The sequence below is a fragment of the Lepisosteus platostomus genome, chromosome 13, assembly GCF_059453375.1.
Source record: "Lepisosteus platostomus isolate fLepPlt1 chromosome 13, fLepPlt1.hap1, whole genome shotgun sequence".
Lineage (NCBI taxonomy): Eukaryota > Metazoa > Chordata > Actinopteri > Semionotiformes > Lepisosteidae > Lepisosteus > Lepisosteus platostomus.
The window spans coordinates 10,548,736-10,564,925 of NC_142623.1; the positions used below are offsets into that span (position 1 = coordinate 10,548,736).

At 43.8% G+C, this 16,190-nt stretch overlaps 1 protein-coding gene across 1 annotated transcript; it reads left to right on the forward strand.

Annotated features, from left to right (window-relative positions):
- Positions 1-4,245: 4,245 nt before the first annotated feature.
- vgll2b (vestigial-like family member 2b) lies at positions 4,246-13,134 on the forward strand. The gene is made up of 4 exons (XM_088603086.1): positions 4,246-4,598; positions 5,572-5,830; positions 8,189-8,587; positions 9,740-13,134. Exons 1-4 carry the CDS (start codon positions 4,512-4,514, stop codon positions 9,781-9,783), a joined length of 789 nt encoding a protein of 262 aa, XP_088459212.1. The 5' UTR covers positions 4,246-4,511; the 3' UTR covers positions 9,784-13,134.
- The last annotated feature ends 3,056 nt before the right edge of the window (positions 13,135-16,190 follow it).

Consider the following 16,190-nt stretch of genomic DNA (forward strand, 5'->3'; position numbering starts at 1 on the left):
AAGATTGATTACACGGGACATTAAAGTAAAGCTTCAAACTGCAAAATCTAAAGGTAGGAGGCCTGTTCGTTGGTACTTAGGGGGATCCAGGACAAGAAGAAAAGGACATCAGTCCCAGGGAGGTGTTTCAGTAGTGTGTGGCCTGACAGAGGTCACTGTTGTGGTGAAGGCAGGCTTCGCAAAGGCATGATCAGGGCTTCAATTTGAGGACCACATGAGCAGTGGAGCAGGTGGGGCGGCAAGAAAGCATCATTGACAATCTGCACTTGCCTGGCTGAAGCACACGGACTGGGAAAATGGCAGAATAAACCACGGACATAGCCTGTAAGTAACCTGTAAAAGCCTACTGCTGGAGGTGCAAAAGTTCGGAAAAGGGCCAAGGAATTTCCCTGTATTTATCAGAGATCCCTTTGGCTACAGCATCTCTTACACGGCTGCAAGAGCCCTGGCGCTGCGAAACGAAGCAAAGGGGTTTGTGGGGATCTGTGGACAGACATATCCAGGCAATGATGTAACCTGAGTTTATTTTCGGTCCACTCACACTTTCTCCCAGATACACACACATACAACACACGCACTCACACGGGCTCAGGCTTATTTTTACCTGCCTGTCTTCTGACTGGCCGCTCAGATGTCTTTTCTAGACGCACTCCAGCCCTCCACTAGGACTCTCTCATCCCTTCCCTAGTTTGGTCACTTTGTGGGATGGTGGTCAGGTGACACCCCCCCTCCCCTCTTCCCCCACCCCACTCCCACATGAAATATGGGACTGGCCCACAAAGACAAATGACTGGAAACAGCTGTTATGGGCATGGGAAGAAGTGCAGGTCAGGGTCATTAATACCAGGAACTGCCATAACATGTGTTATTGTAGCTCTCTGCAGACACCCAGCTTGCCGCTGGGCTGTCAGCAGCTGTCATTCCTGCAGCAGCCCAGGGGGGCGAGAGTTGCATCACTCCCCTCTGCTGCTGTCTGATTCAGCGTCTCCCGCTTCTCCTCCTGCACAGTTTTAATAATTTAGGATCAGGATAAGATTTATTTCTTAACTCGGCCGAGAGCCTTGGTTTCGCACCATTTTTGCTCCTGGTCCTGTAACATGCACGCTAGGTTTAATGTAAACCTATTAAAACCAGCCTTAAAATAAAAAGGTTATTCAAGAACTATTTTTAGAGACTCATTTGTCAGTGGCACTAAAATAAATGAGATGTGGGGAGTCTCAGATAGGACACTGTGTACAAGCCTGCTGTATACTGTGACACAGTGATCCTCACTCCTGGTCCAGGGGAGCCACAGCCCAGCAGGTTTTGTGGAAACCCCAAACTCCTCAAAAACTAAAGACCTTGGAATGGACCCAGGCTGAGCCAACATCACCAAGACACAATTGAATCAAGAGCTCAGGCGGAAGGAAAAGAAGTTGTGGCTGTGGATCTATCGCACCAGGACTGAGAATCAGAAGGATGTTTACAGTTTCAATTGCAGAGCAAAGGTCACCCCTGGTTGACTGAAATTCAAAAGTATTCTCATCCACTCAGGAACCACTGTCTTGTTTTAGTTCTTCGCTGTTTTTTGTGTTGCACAATGAGCTCAGTCAACGAGCTGAGCCAAGCTACAGTCGCAAGGCAGGATACACTCTGGATCGGACGCCAGTCCATCACAGGCACACACACACACAGACACGCACTCACACCTGGGCCAATGCTTTACATTGGAGTTTTCTCAGGTCATCTAAACAGCATTCTTAAACAGATGTTTGGGAGGAGGACAAACTTTATCTCACCTGCTTTCAAACCTCCTTTCACACCCCTCATTCCACCCCCTCTTCACTCTTGCAGCAGCTCCCTGGCTCATTCCTCGTGAAGAGAGGCGTAGCAGGGTCCTGTCAGCCTGATTCTTACGGGCAGGCTGCCCTATTCTACTGCCAGGCAAGTGTTCATCTCTGCGTCACATTAATTTGAATATGACTAAAGTACTGGCATGATATTAGTGCAATACTGCTGGAAAAGGATTTTACAATTCTAAGTGAAATGGAGGATGGTATGGTGGGCACAGCAGGTAGGCTCCAGCTCCCCTGCTTCCCTGTATAAGACGAGGAAGAAGAGGTCAGAAAATGGATGGAATTGAAATGGATTGAAAATGTAAATACTTTCCGGGACATCATCAGGCACATCATCTTGTCTGCTTACTGAGGTTAAAGGAAATTCACTTTTATTGTCCAGTATCTATAAAGTCTATAAATAAACTCATTAATATAATAGACAGGTCTGTTTTTATGTACAAATGTTTGCGACATGACAAACTTGCCATCATGATTCCAAAAGTCCATCAATTTAACTCGCCAGTCTTCTAATGAGTGTTGTCTTCTCTCCAAGTAGAAAAAAAGGCTGTGAAGAACTCAGCATGTTAATGGAGTATCCTGTTCCCTTCTAACGCTGCTAAGCTAGGGTGGAATACTAATTGACATTGCAATGCTGCTAATCGTCATTTACATTACAGCACTTTCATGCGATACCCTTGTCTCCTTCTGGGCCAAAAGCTATTAACCAAATCAACTTGAGGGACATCCCACGTCACCTTATGAATCTAAGACAGGAATTAGTCGACATTTCAGCCAATCCGTTCATTTCAAATTACAATCCTAGAGCTAGCAGGTGTCCATTGAGTAGGAGTAAGAGTCCTTGTAAATTGAAATTAGTGAGTAAACTCATGAGTCTTTGACAAAATTCTGCATAAATTAAAGTACAAATATATTCTTCTGATGTACTGCCTATTTTCAGGGGGACTTAAATCAATATGGAAGTATTTGCATTCTTTAGCAGAAACAACACTCTTCACTACTTTACTTAAAGAAACATGATATCTTTTCAAAATATTTCGCCAGTAAGTAGGTGTAAAGGTTCCAGGAGAATTAACAGTGAGTTCAAACAGCGGTTTGCCCATGACTCCTTGGCCTGTAGGCTGAGAGGAACGCTGAAGGAAGTCAAGCCTCTCCACACAGAGAATTATGAGAGGTCTCACTGAAGTATTCAAAACCATCAAAGGTATTGACAAGAGTGAAAAAACGGACTTCTTCAGAATCAACAGAGAAACACAAACTGAAAACACACCTGGATACTACAGGAAAGTGCATTTAAAATGGAGAAATCTGGAACAAGCTACCAAGCCAGGTTGTCAAACTGATATCCTGGCATCTTTCGAGAAATTAAAACTCTTAGTGAAGAGCAGCAATTTCTTATTGAAATTGAAGTTTGGGAGAGATAATGACAGACATTAAGCCAATCATTTAACTGTTTTCCATTGCGATCACTACTGCCTTTCACTCTATATACTGCAACGCTTGCACACTCCTCAGATATTTTCGCATTTATGTCCGGCGTCCTGCCTCTGGTTCAGTCGGTGGGCATCCTGACTTGTGATGTCTGCCTTCTCCTTTACCATGCATCTTCCTTATCGCTCTTTCCACACTGGTGGCTTGGGGGTTCCCTTGTTCCTTTTGGGGTTTCAGCGACCCTGAGTTCTTTCCTATTCCTGATGCCATCAGCTCAGACCCAGGTCAGTCTGGCGTCCTAACTGCAGTTTAATCAGTAGGTGTCCCGCAGGTTTTAAAGTCTGTCTTCTCTTGTTATTGTGATGTCCATGTTTCCATACTGTTCCTTACGCCCCTGTTTCTGCATGGCTGGTTTGGGGATTTACTTGTTTCTTTTGGGGGGTTGAGCCTCCTTATCCTATTGCTAGAAGGCTACTTCATAACCAAGCAGGATAAACCAAAACGTACTATACTTAAATAATCAAACATTCGCAAAGCAACTGATTTTTGGATGGTGTTATTCCTCTTGAACTACCAAATGGACTAGCTAGGATAGGACAGTTTGTGATAGGCCAGATAGCCTCCTTTTGTTTGCAATTTGTTTTATGTTACAAAACGCCTGGATAAGACCACTTATTGCCCTTCCTTCCCAAAAATACAACTGCATCCCTCATAGATGCTCTAGAAAATGTTAATAGATGGGCTTATTTAGACCTTCAGTTTTTCTTTTGTTTTTTTCTGTTGTTTTTTTTTTAGATAAACAAGGGGAGCAAATTTAATGTTCTTAACTTCATGTTTGGAGGAAAGAGAAAAAAAAAGTTTTCTTGAGCCTACTAGTGAAAGGTGTCCTAAAAAGGTGGAATCGGGCGGAAACGTTTAAGGACCACCACGACTTAATACTTCGCACGCCGAATGACAAGCGAGGAGCACACTGGGTTTGAGTTTAGGGTCTCTTGAGTGAGAAGAGAGGGGAGGAGTCGAGCTGTAGGGAAAACGTGTTGTCTCTTCCACCGGGCGGACTAGTTCAGGCGCGCAGCTGTCGTTGCGAAGGGCTCGTGATATACAGCAATACTACTTTGCTGTAAAAGACATCCAGCTTCTTCTGCCGGCCGGCGGAATGTCCGGCGGTTTTAAAAGGGCGCTTTCCACGGGTGAGTCCAGCCATTCAGTCCCACAAAGCTTTCCGCTGGAGACTGTAAAAGGATCATGAGTTGCGCGGAGGTTATGTACCCAGCCCATGGACCTTGCGCACCTTATACTTCAGCCTCTTCTTTCAGCGTCAACAGCCTGCAGGTAAGAACTGCTTGTGTGACTGGCTTTCATTTATAACACCACTAGAACAAGCGCACTTTCAAAATGGGTGGTGATGGTTTTCCTCCGTGCTTTGCATAATTAATCGTTTTGTAAAAGAAAAGATAAGCGCGTTTTAGTTTGCTCTTTAGGAACGGGGTTTATTTTTAGCAATCTACGGGGTGATTGCTTGGGTGATAGCCTATAATTTATGAAGGCTGTTTGCTTTTGCTTTTTAAGCGCAACAAAATGTATTTGCATGTGTCTAAAGAGCAGTTAAAGCACTTTTTCTTATTTTGCTAACTGTCGTGTTCTGTATATTCATAATTATTGTACGTTTTTATCTACAATTCCAGACAGTAATTATTTTTATCTGATGTCTTAAACTCGGCTTAGTTGTATCAACAAAGCTGTTCCGTGTGTTAAGTGGAGGATTTGTCTTCATGAATGAAAGTGGATCCTGGCGTGCGTGGATCCTTGTTTTGAATGGTCAAATCTGTTTTTAATTTTCTGAACTGTGATCACCGTAAAAAGGTGATATACAACATCAAAAAAGAACGGACTCTTCCGTTGATTGCATTCCCCCATAGTAAATATCTAGATAAAACCGCAATTGCCTTGTCAGATATCTGGGCAACTAAAATCCCTCATTTTAATTTAATCTTCAGTAGTATCTCCTTCTCAGTCAGACGGTTTAGTGGTTAAATCCCAGCTAACTTTTCCAATTCCAGGTGGAGGCTAGGAGAACAGGAGATACCCGGTGCCCTCTGTGATGGCTTACTAACTTCCACTCTTGGTCTCTTCCCTGGGTCACTGGAGTTCGGGAGGGAAGGCTGAGCTCCCGCGGTCTTCACCTGACCTAAGTGGGGTCATGATGGGGGCTACGAAAAAGGGAGGATTTGAAGGTTAATAAAGGAAAAGGCATCACAGACCCTTTTTAAAGCGCCCTTTTCCCTGTTTTTTCCCCTGCGGTAAGGTTTTCGGGGGCGGTGGAAGGATGCAGAAACGGGTGGACAGTGTTCTCGGGACTGGCGCGGCCTCTTTCCCGGGCTCCGGTGAAGGCGGGGAGAAGGACAAGCAGGAGGCCCCCGAGGCCAAGTACCTGAGCTCCCGCTGCGTCCTCTTCACCTACTACCAGGGCGACATAAGCAGCGTGGTGGACGAGCACTTTTCCCGAGCGCTGAGCTCCTACATGGAAGGAGACGGCAAGAAACGTGTCGCGGAGCTGGGATCAGGTGAGATCGGGGCGCCAACACCGGAGACGGATCCTGAAGAAATCAGGTCTCTCCCCAAATAGTGTGACTTCTTTATGCTCTTAAAGGGTTCAACTTAAATTCGCTGTCAGACACATTTTTCTTGAAGGAATGCAAGACAAATTAAACATTCAACAAGTCACAGCGCATACTGTTTCTTTTACAGTTTATGCGTGTGAATAACCTCTTTAGTTTATGGCTTATATGGGCGTTTGCAGCTCTCGGGGGGGGAATGATGACCACACTGAATTTATAGAAAACGTTTTGTGAATACGGGACATTGTCCCATTGCTTCTCTTAACCTTGAGAAAAGGCGACATTTTTTGTAGTGGATGGTGACCTTTGTCACAGTTTTTAGCCTTTTGGAGATCACCGGTCCCTTTCAAGAAACCAGCAGAAAAATAGAAGGAAAAATATATTCTCAAGAAGAGTCCCGCAAAACAGAATTCACAATGTCCTAATTTATTGCTTTGTAAATGTCGTAGTTCCTACAAATTCGTACAGTTAATACCATCCCTCCTGTGTGGGGTGAGGATATATACTGTGCAAGCTTCATATCCCCCGTGACACTTCTGCTATGAGGCCGTCGCCGGCACTCTTGTCGGCTGGTGGGGTAATCTGCCTTCAACACGTCTAGGAATCTCTGCTTAAAGTCCATCAGCAATTAACGACTAACCTACAAAAAAACTGTAAATCTGACAGTGCCCTTAGAGCCCTTCGTAGTAAGTGAAAACTCTTGTACACTTACTAATAGTAGACGCGTATACTTCCTATAGCCTACATTTAAGACAACTTGACGGAAGACGCAGCGCCTTTTTACAGATTCTATGTATAAACGGAATGTGTGCGTCTTTACGCTGTAATGTAGAACGTTAAAGCTTATCGCGTTCAAAGACAATACCGACTGGTGACTTATCTAGGGTTGTTTGATCAGGACTTTATCCCGGTGTCTTTTTCCAGTGGAATTCTAAATATAAAAGTAACAGCTAAAAAATAAACCGACTCCTGACATTCTAGTAGGGGCAGACGGTCCAGTGAAAACAACAGGTGGGAGGCCTGCGCTGTCAGTGCGCGGCATTGACACGGGAAGACAAGATGTCGCCACAGAAGTGATTTAGAGCGGGTGTTTCTCAGGTTAAATACCGCTTCTGCTTCCTTATATAGGCTGGGAGAACCGGTGACCCAGCGACCGTTTTCAGGATGCGCCATTTAGTTTATTTACAAGTTTACGCGAGGGTTTTAGCACTTCGGTGCAGTCACGCATGAGAATTTCGCACCTTGTCTGATTCCTCAAATTAGCCGCTGTGTACTGACGGACAGAAGGGTCTTTCCCTCACACCCTTGCTGTGGAACAGTAATAAACCTTTGCTGGACACTCTGACACCATAGAAGACGCGGCACCGTTTTTTGGCGAAAACCGCGCTGTCGAATGTTTTGCAAATGGTGTTTCAATACACCGGCGAGGCAGCAGTGATTTGTGCGGTGCCCATCGATCCTTCTCCAGACAACGAGAAAAAAGAAAATAGAGCAAAAAAAAAACCTACAAAAATGCTCCTCTGTTATTATTTAACCCTACGTGCTTGTAAGGCTTACACAGCGACAAGGACGTCAGAGGGAAGACTTCAAATTGTTCGATAGTTTCAGCAACTTAAAATAGAAAAGTGAAAGTAAACCAGAATGACCTCAGCGATTCACTGCAATACTTAGAAAAAAAATCAATGTTTTGTTTAAAAAAACATATTGATGAGTCCATGTCGCAAACGTTATAAAAGTGTTGCATTGGTCCATCTGTGTATCGTTTAACATGTACAATGCACCACATAGAAAACGTTGTGCCATCAGTGTTGAATGCACACAGGAATCACGCACTCAGATGCTTTAAATGGCTCTGGTGACGTGTGCATGAATCCCTGGTCATCTATCGTTCTAAATAAAATCCCGTAGTTTATTCATCCCCTACTTTCCAACAGTTTGTTTTCCAAATTAAGCAGCTTGGATGCAGACTGCAGCTTTGCAGTGACCCTGACGAGAATTCAACCTGATTGAGTCTTGCGTTCACGCCCACTGGTACAGAGATCGAGCAGGAAACACAATGCGTACTGAATTGACATTCAGTATCTCGAAACACTTCATTCACCAATAAATCCTAACTACCTCTTGCCTGGATGAATGGATATTCAGTAAACATGGAATAGGTATGGCTAAGAAAGAAGTAGGGTTTAAGAAACAACATGCCGTACACTAAATATGGGAGTGGCCAATACTACAGGGTGCCAATATTCATATCCTTTTCTCCTCTTCATACTGAGGCTCATCACTCCATGTGCTGCTTCTCCGCAGATTCTGCTTCCCCGAGCAGCAGACGAAGCTTCCCTCCCTCGTTCTGGGACAGTAGCTACCCTTCCCCGTCGAACCGAGGACACTCCGATGGGGCAGCATATTCCATAGACCCTTATTCCCCTGCCCTGCACCCTGGCCTGCCTCCCCCGCACCCTTCCGAGTCCTGGGCCTACCCGCCGAGCCCCGCCTACGCCCCGCCCCGCCCGCTGCATGAACTCTACTCCCCCGCGGGGCTGGAGCCTCACTACAGCCCCCTGCTGATGCCCACGGTGCGGCCCAGCCGGCTGCCCCCGCTCCCCGGCCACTACGATGTCACCAAACTGGACGCCACCCCCGCCTGGCCGGGCCTGATCCCCGCCAGCGACGTCGCCCAGACCCTGACGCTCAACATTGACACAGGTAGGGACCTGCAGCCTGTGTTTCTGGCTGCTTCATCCCACTCAGGGTCAGGGGAGAGCTGGAGCCTGTCCCAGCATGCAATAGGCACAAGGCAGGGTACACCCTGGACGGGACGCCAGTCCATGGCAGGGCACACACAGGCACAGACACAGACATACTCACACCAGGACCGATTGACCTACCAGCGTGGCAGGAAAGCAGAGCACCCTGAGGAAACACATGCAAACATGGAGCAAACATGCAAACTCCACACAGATAGCACTCCAAGTCCGGAACTGGACCCAGGGTGTTCAAAGCATCTTGATGCAAAATTATTATGAAACTCAGAACAGTATCAGCTTATGAGTACATTAGGGTCTCAACATTTGTGAAGGTTTAGTGCAGAAAAAGCATCACAAATAGCCAAATTCACCTGTTGCCAAGTCCACCTCTATACTGTAACATAATGTACTACAATGTATACAGTAGTGTGTATTAGGTGCTCTCTTATGATGATAATTAAAGCACTAATGCACATTTATGTATACTTTCTTATACATTATAATTATCATGCCAAGCCATATCGTTCTGTGCCTCAGATCCTGCCACAGATGATGCTGCAGAGTAAATGGCTTTAAGTTAATTAAAATAACAAGGATCAATTGAAACAAATCACAAAATTCCACACATATAAACACACTGCTGTGAGTCATACTGTATATTCAGGTCCTCGGATTTTACTGAGAGTTTAAGCAACAATGGAAAACACAAGAACAGAGAAGAGGTTTCAAATGGACATTCTGCTCACATGGAGGCTAGTTTCCACAGAGACTCATCTCAGTCCATTTCCCTTTACGGAGTGTCAGTAAGGGGACGTTTCCACACAAGCGCTGCCTTCCCATTGCCCAGGCTTGAAAAAAAAAGAAGGCATGCTTTTAAACAAAAGTAAATTGTACAAACGTAACCCCGTGGCTTTTTAGAAAACAAACCTCAAAGGGCTGTAAATACGGAGGACAGACTGAAGCCATGCACAGACAAAATAAACAAGACTTGGAAATGTGTTTCTGTGAGGCACTGATGTCAAATTACTGAATATGGCTAGATGGTAGGATGTCACTTTAACTGTGACTGGTCTAACCTGCTGCCTTTCTCTTGTTTAATATTCCGATTCAGGGCTGCAACACCACAAGAAAGCCAAAGAACTGTACTGGTTCTGACACCTCTGTCACAACTCCCCTGGCCAGCTGATGGAGACTATAAGACAATTCCAGCTCATCTTTGGAAGCCATTTGTAACTTTTGTCTGTGTGGTTTTTTTTTTCAATCTTTTGTTCTGTGAGTACCACAAAGACTCACAGCAAACAGCGAAAGAGGAGCACGTCGCCGGAGATACACTTCCGAACATGGGTTTGCTTTATTTTTTCATCCCTCGGCCATCTTTGTGAGTGAAGCTGCGCTGACCCCGGAAAATTGAACAACCACAGACACGTTGAGCAAGAGCGAGAGAGGGGAGACCAAAATGGTCAGGGGGGAGGTGACCAGCAGAGGGCGTTATTTGCCTGCATTTTCTCAATGACGTTCCAAAGTCATTTTTCGCGTACCTGTAATGTGTTCCTTTGTATTTATTCTGAAGTGCAATGACAGGGTTGGAAGCTGTTTTTTTTAATATTTATATTTATATGTATGTATTTGTATGTCTGCCAATATAAATTATACTCAAGCAGATTTGCTGAAAACTCAAGGTGCTGAACCTCTATTGGTAGAAGGGGTTGTGTTGCAGCTGTTGTGGTGTGCCCTAAACTGCTTCAGTAAAGAAAAAAGGGTGCAAAATTAAGGCTGAGGTGTATAACTATCTGTCACATAACGTTATTCTTTTGTTTACCTGCTTTAAACTATGGATAAGTGCCAGCAGGAACTTTTTCTGTAAATCCAGAGATCGCGCCATGGTTCTGGAAAGTTCTATTTGACGGGCCTGTAATGAACAGGGTGTCAACACAGTTCTGTTTCTCCCTGAGGCTCCTTTGTGAAGAAAGTGGTTGTAATGTGGCCACAAAATGACAAGTGTGCAGGCACAAAATGCCCTTTCCTCATTTTTCTCAGTCTGTCCCTTAGAGGCCAAGAACAATGAAGGAACAGATCATTCCTTACTATTAAAAAGGACAGCGCATCATAACCTTTGGGCTTGAAAATGAAGTTTTCAACACTGTACTGCTGCCAAAGAAACATGGGGTGCGATGACTTTGTGGACACCTTGTAGATCCTCACACTGGACCCCATGATGAAAGGGAGGAGATCTGGAAGTACTCACAAGGGCAGCTGCTACTGTTCAGGTTTCTGGTAGTGTTTAGTTTTGAAGGTTTTAAAAAATGAGCTGATCCTGCAGTATCTTAAGCTCGTGATTATTCATTTACCAGAACTCATTGAAAAGACAATCCCTGCTATCCTGCCAATAAGATTTGTTAGTATCTAAATACGCAGTCCATCTGTGGGATAAACATATAACAATACAGTTGCGGACATAGAATTGACATTCAGTATCTTGAGACACTTAATTCACCAGCTCATCTTAACTATCTCTACCCTGGATGAATGGATATTCAGTAAACATGGAAGAGGCTAAGAAATTAAGAAATAGGCTTTAATAAACAATATCTGGTACACTTAATACATGAGTGGACAATGCCACACTAGAGTGCTCCAGTTCTCCAATACACAGTTTGGCTGATGAGGGAGTTCTGAGCCTGATGTTTCCAGAAACCTATTGCTACAAAGATACAGATGACTTTCTGAATGCCCCCAACTCTAGTTCATCTGTTTGTCTGCTAAAATCATGCAATCATCCTGTTTTGACCGTATTCCTGAGAAAAAAATGGACAGCATTTGGTTTTATGCATGTGACTGAGTTTTTTTTATTATTTTGGCAGCGTGATGTTTAGTTAACAGTCTATTTGTCAGTTCTGATCTGCACTTGTTCATTTTGAGAATCTGACACTTTCATTATCCTCTTATGTATATCACCTTAAAGCTGCCATCATTTCAACTCCATTGTGGAGTACGTACACCTTTGCCATAACATACCTATAAAAGGTCAAGAAAAGGTCATTTGGTTTTTACTTAACACTTATGAAAAACTTCACAGGCTAATAAAAGATGCAAAGAGGTTTGTCTTCTGTTTAAAAGTTATTTGCAGAAGAGAATTCATGTATAATATGCATGGGAAAAAAAAGTTCTGCTAAGAAGAAAAGTATTCTTACCTTTGTATTTTAGAGATGTCTGTTATCTATTTCATGCAGGAGGTTGCAGCATGTGGACAATTCATTTATGCTGAAACCCAGAAGAATTCCCAGCCAGATCTTTTGAACAGTCGAAACGTGGCTGTAATTCTGCACGTTTTGCCAAGAAAAAAAAAGTAATGATACTTTTTTCCCCAACAAATTCTGCAGTTTCACGCTGAAGTCTGTTTATTTGTTTTATTTTTGGTACACAAGAAATTATAAAGTCAAATGCCTTTATTCAGCAGGAGATGCTGTTTTTGAAAAAAAATATCAATAAAAGGGGTCATTTCTGGTAATGTTGTTCTTTACTTGCTTCTGCCCATTAATGGTTTAGATAACAAATGTATTTGCCCCAAGTGGAGGCCCCAACAGTGGTTTTAAGGTCAGAATGTACTGCTGCATGAGATAAAATGAGCTTTAGAATGGCGTGTGACCTAGCAGTTCTGCATTCTATGTGTCAAAATGATGTGGCACTGGTCATGCAAAAGTAAACTTGTGATCACTGTGAAACTTACAGTATGTATGACCTGCAAAAATGAAAGTCCATCTACTTCTTTGTGCAATGAAACCTTGGATTGGTTGCTGTTTTGTGACACGTTTTGCAAGGCCGTATTTTGTTTGGGTACGCTGATGACTTTTTTAACTGCATCTGAACTGTTTTCATATGATTCAACATCACTGGGGAAAAAAATGGTCATAAATGTGGATGGCATTTTGGACTGGGCTATTTTTGTCATCCACTTGATCATCCATCATTGATTGATCGTAAATGTTCCAGGGCTTGCAGTATTTCCCAATCTCACATCAGGAACAAAGCAGTCACTCACTGTGATATGTTTATGTGATAAAGCAGTTCTTTATGGCGAGGGGCAGGACAACCTGGAGCCTATCCTGGGAATACGGGGCACAGGCAGGGCGCCCTGGATAGGATTGCCAGTTTTTGGTATTTGCAAACCTTGTCAATATATCTTTGGAATGTGTAAGGAAATCAGAGCATCCTGCAAAATCATATGTAAATATGAGGATAACATGTAACCTCTGCAAGGAAAGTAACCCAGATTCGAACCCAGGAGCTAAAACCAGTGAGGCAGTGGACCTACCTACCACACCACCCCGTCACCAGAAGGCAGAAAAGTATGCATGTATTTGTACTTTCTTATAAAATTATAATTATTATCATTATCATGCCAAGCCATATCCGTCTGTGCCTCAGATCTTGCCATAGTAATGCTGCAGAGTAAATGAGAATTTTACAACTTGCCTTTATGTTGAAATAAAAAATATGGTATCAGTGTCCTTGTATTCATTTCCTCATATATAAAATGTGTGCAGTTTGTCATCAACCAGAACATGGCTGCCATTTCTCAGGCGGGCTCCCAGCCCTAAGTCACACTGTGCCTCTTTTACAGTGGTGAATTCCACCATGCCAGAAGCCTAGCCTGAGGCTGAGAGTCCCATTGAGGTTGCATCCTTGTAACTGGCTCGTGTGATTTTGAGTAAGATAAGATACGATCACTTTATTGGCCATATACAATTTCTTGTACTAGGAATTTGCCTTTTTCACATACCCAAACTTGCTCTCCCTGAGACACACAGACAGGGAGAGAAGCTTGGGGTCAGAGCACATCAGCGTACTGTACATACACATTTGATCAGCTCACTGGCCAAAATATTAAGCAAGCCTAGCTGAGAGAAAAGACCTTCTAAGTGACAGGCAATGCTTTATGAACTTGAGAAGCAGGAGATAACTTCTGACACCTCTTTTGGCCTGAACAAGTCTCAGTCCCATAAAAAACTGGTAGAAAGCTTTAAAGCATATGTTCAGTCCCAAACATTTACCCTCATCTGATATTTTTTACATTTTTGAGGAAATGACTGTATTTTCTTACAAGTGCTAAAATAGTGCCAAAACTCAGATTAAAGATGCAGATTTAAGATATACAAAACAGAGCACTGGGGCTTTTAAAATCTCAGTCCCCTGTTGTTTAAAGGTCTGATGTAGCCCAGAGCTATGTTACAAATGTGTCTGCTTGTAAGTCTGAACTGGAAGTATGCTTCACTACCACAAAATTAAGTAATGGGATGTGCTATAGGAGTGACAGCTCCAGTTTTAAGCAGTGGGAATGCCCCCAGCTCATGATCTATCCAATAGTTACTGAGGATTGTGAAGTAGTAGCAGACCGGGCCTTTTCCCTCAGTGTGCTGTGCTATGGGGAAAAAAAAGGTTCATGTAACTTGCATCATAAAAGGCATGACTGCATGTTCCACAGACCTGGTGGAGCATGTCACTTCAAACAATGCCAAGAGTCTAACGCCCCTGGACCTTAACCCCATTGAACCCCATCTGCTCTGGAACACTGCAGAGATGCAGTTAGAGGCAGCTGACAGCTATTGTACCAGAATCTCTTTGGAGATTCATGTCAGCTGCTATTGGTTAATTGGTTCCCTGTCTCCAAGAACACCTTTAAACGTGTTGTGCAATTAATGCCATAGAAGGCTGACTCGTAGTGAGTTTTCTACTGTTTCAGAAGAGCATTTTCAAACATGCTGGTGGTGTCTCATACTCAAGACATTTTTTAATCGTCATACTGAAGCACCTAATAAAAATCTCACTTGCATGTCTCGCAGGCTTTGTCAAACGCGTGTTTGTGTTTCAATTGTGCCAGGCTGCATTTCAAAGCAACTTCACGGTGCTGTCCGTGTTCCAAACCGGTACGAGTTGGACGTGCGCCATCTTGTGATCAGAGGTGAAAATTACGTCTATACGACCACGCGCGGGGTTGGATACATTTCTATCGCAGCCCCTCTGTATGCAGCGGTATTCAGGGTTTTACAGGCACTTTTGAAAAACAGTTGTGAAGCCAAAATATCATTATTTCGTTAGCTTAGAGCTGCAATGAAAAACCAGAAGTAACCCTTAGACATACTGTAAATGCATGAACCAATCGTACTGAAAGCTTCGTGCAATTTTTGCCAACCCAGACGGAGAGAGAAAAATTGATGATCCTAACAATTTTCTTGGACTTCCTGAACATCACATGATTAGGATTTTTCTTTTGCCCCCAGATGTTATACAGCTCTGAAGCTGAGGTGACTTGAATTTAGTGGATGTTATTATTTTTCTCCCCAATATTATTGATATAGTCCTGAGCTACTGCACCGAAGGACAAGAATAACAGCCAGCTTCTCTTTCTTTAAATGATAATAAGGAGTTTCAATATCAGGGGCAGCCCGGTGCCGCAGTGGTTGGCATTGCTGCCTCGTTGTTTTGGGGCCCTGGGTTCAATTTCTGGGGTGCTAACTGTGTGGGTTCTCTCTGTGTTTGCATGGAATTTTTTCTGAGTGCTCTGGCTTTGTCCCATAGTCCACAGACATTCCGGTAGGTTAACTGGCTTCTGGGAAAAGTGTCCCTGGCATGAGTGTGTGCATGTCTGTGTGTGGCGTGTGATGGACTGACCTCCTTCCAGGGTGTATCCTGCCTTGCTCCTGTTGCTTGAGTGCTGGGATAGGATCTGGCTCCCCTGCCACCCTGAACTGGATAAAGCTGTTAGAAAATGGATGTACGGTTGGAAAAGGGGTCCCAAGGCCCCAGAGCTGTGAGCCAGCAATGTTAACCACTGTGGCCCCATGTCACCCGAGCTGCTTTCCCCTTTTTTCAATTTAGAAACTGCAATGCATTGATGAAGAATAAACAAACATGAATTGAAACACAAGAAGTATATTGATAATCCCAAACACAGACTCAAGACTTCTATTTAATTGCAAAACTAGGTGATTTTCTAATCCCAGGAATTTCTGTCGCCTGTTTCTTTCAGTGCTGTTTAAAGTGCTCATGGTCCAGTATTTTTTACAGTATGTACTGTACAACTGTCTTTGCAGATTCACCAGATGGAATTAACCTCCCTTATATTAATAAAAGTAATGCCTAATCTACACACTGTTAGCAGATACTATCCATCCTATTCTCTCTGCTTCTTCCAATGCAGGAAGAAGGAGGAGCTGGAGCCTGACCCCAGCAAGAAACAGGTACAATTTAGGATAGAGCCTGGATGGGACACCTGTCCATAGCAGGGCGAACACACACACTCACACCACTTTTCCCAGAAGCTAATTAAGCTACCAGTATGTTTTTGGACTGTAGCAGGAAACCAGAGCATTCAGAGGAAGCCCATGCAAAAATGGGGAGAACATACAACCCACATGGATAACACCCAAGGCTGGAATTGAACCCAGGGCTACAGCACTACCAGGCAGTAGGGCTAACCACTGTACAACTCACTAACCCCCCCAAACATCTGATAAAGACTCATGCAAAAAGTTTCTTTTCTGATACTGATTCTCTTCAGTCCA

What these genes read in the sequence shown, in the direction of transcription:
- vgll2b (XM_088603086.1), top strand. Translation starts at nt 4,512, where the DNA reads ATGAGTTGCGCGGAGGTTATGTACCCAGCCCATGGACCTTGCGCACCT. An exon ending in TGTCGCGGAGCTGGGATCAG is followed by an intron (nt 5,831 to 8,188) that starts GTGAGATCGGGG and finishes GCTTCTCCGCAG; the next exon opens with ATTCTGCTTCCCCGAGCAGC. An exon ending in GACGCTCAACATTGACACAG is followed by an intron (nt 8,588 to 9,739) that starts GTAGGGACCTGC and finishes ATTCCGATTCAG; the next exon opens with GGCTGCAACACCACAAGAAA.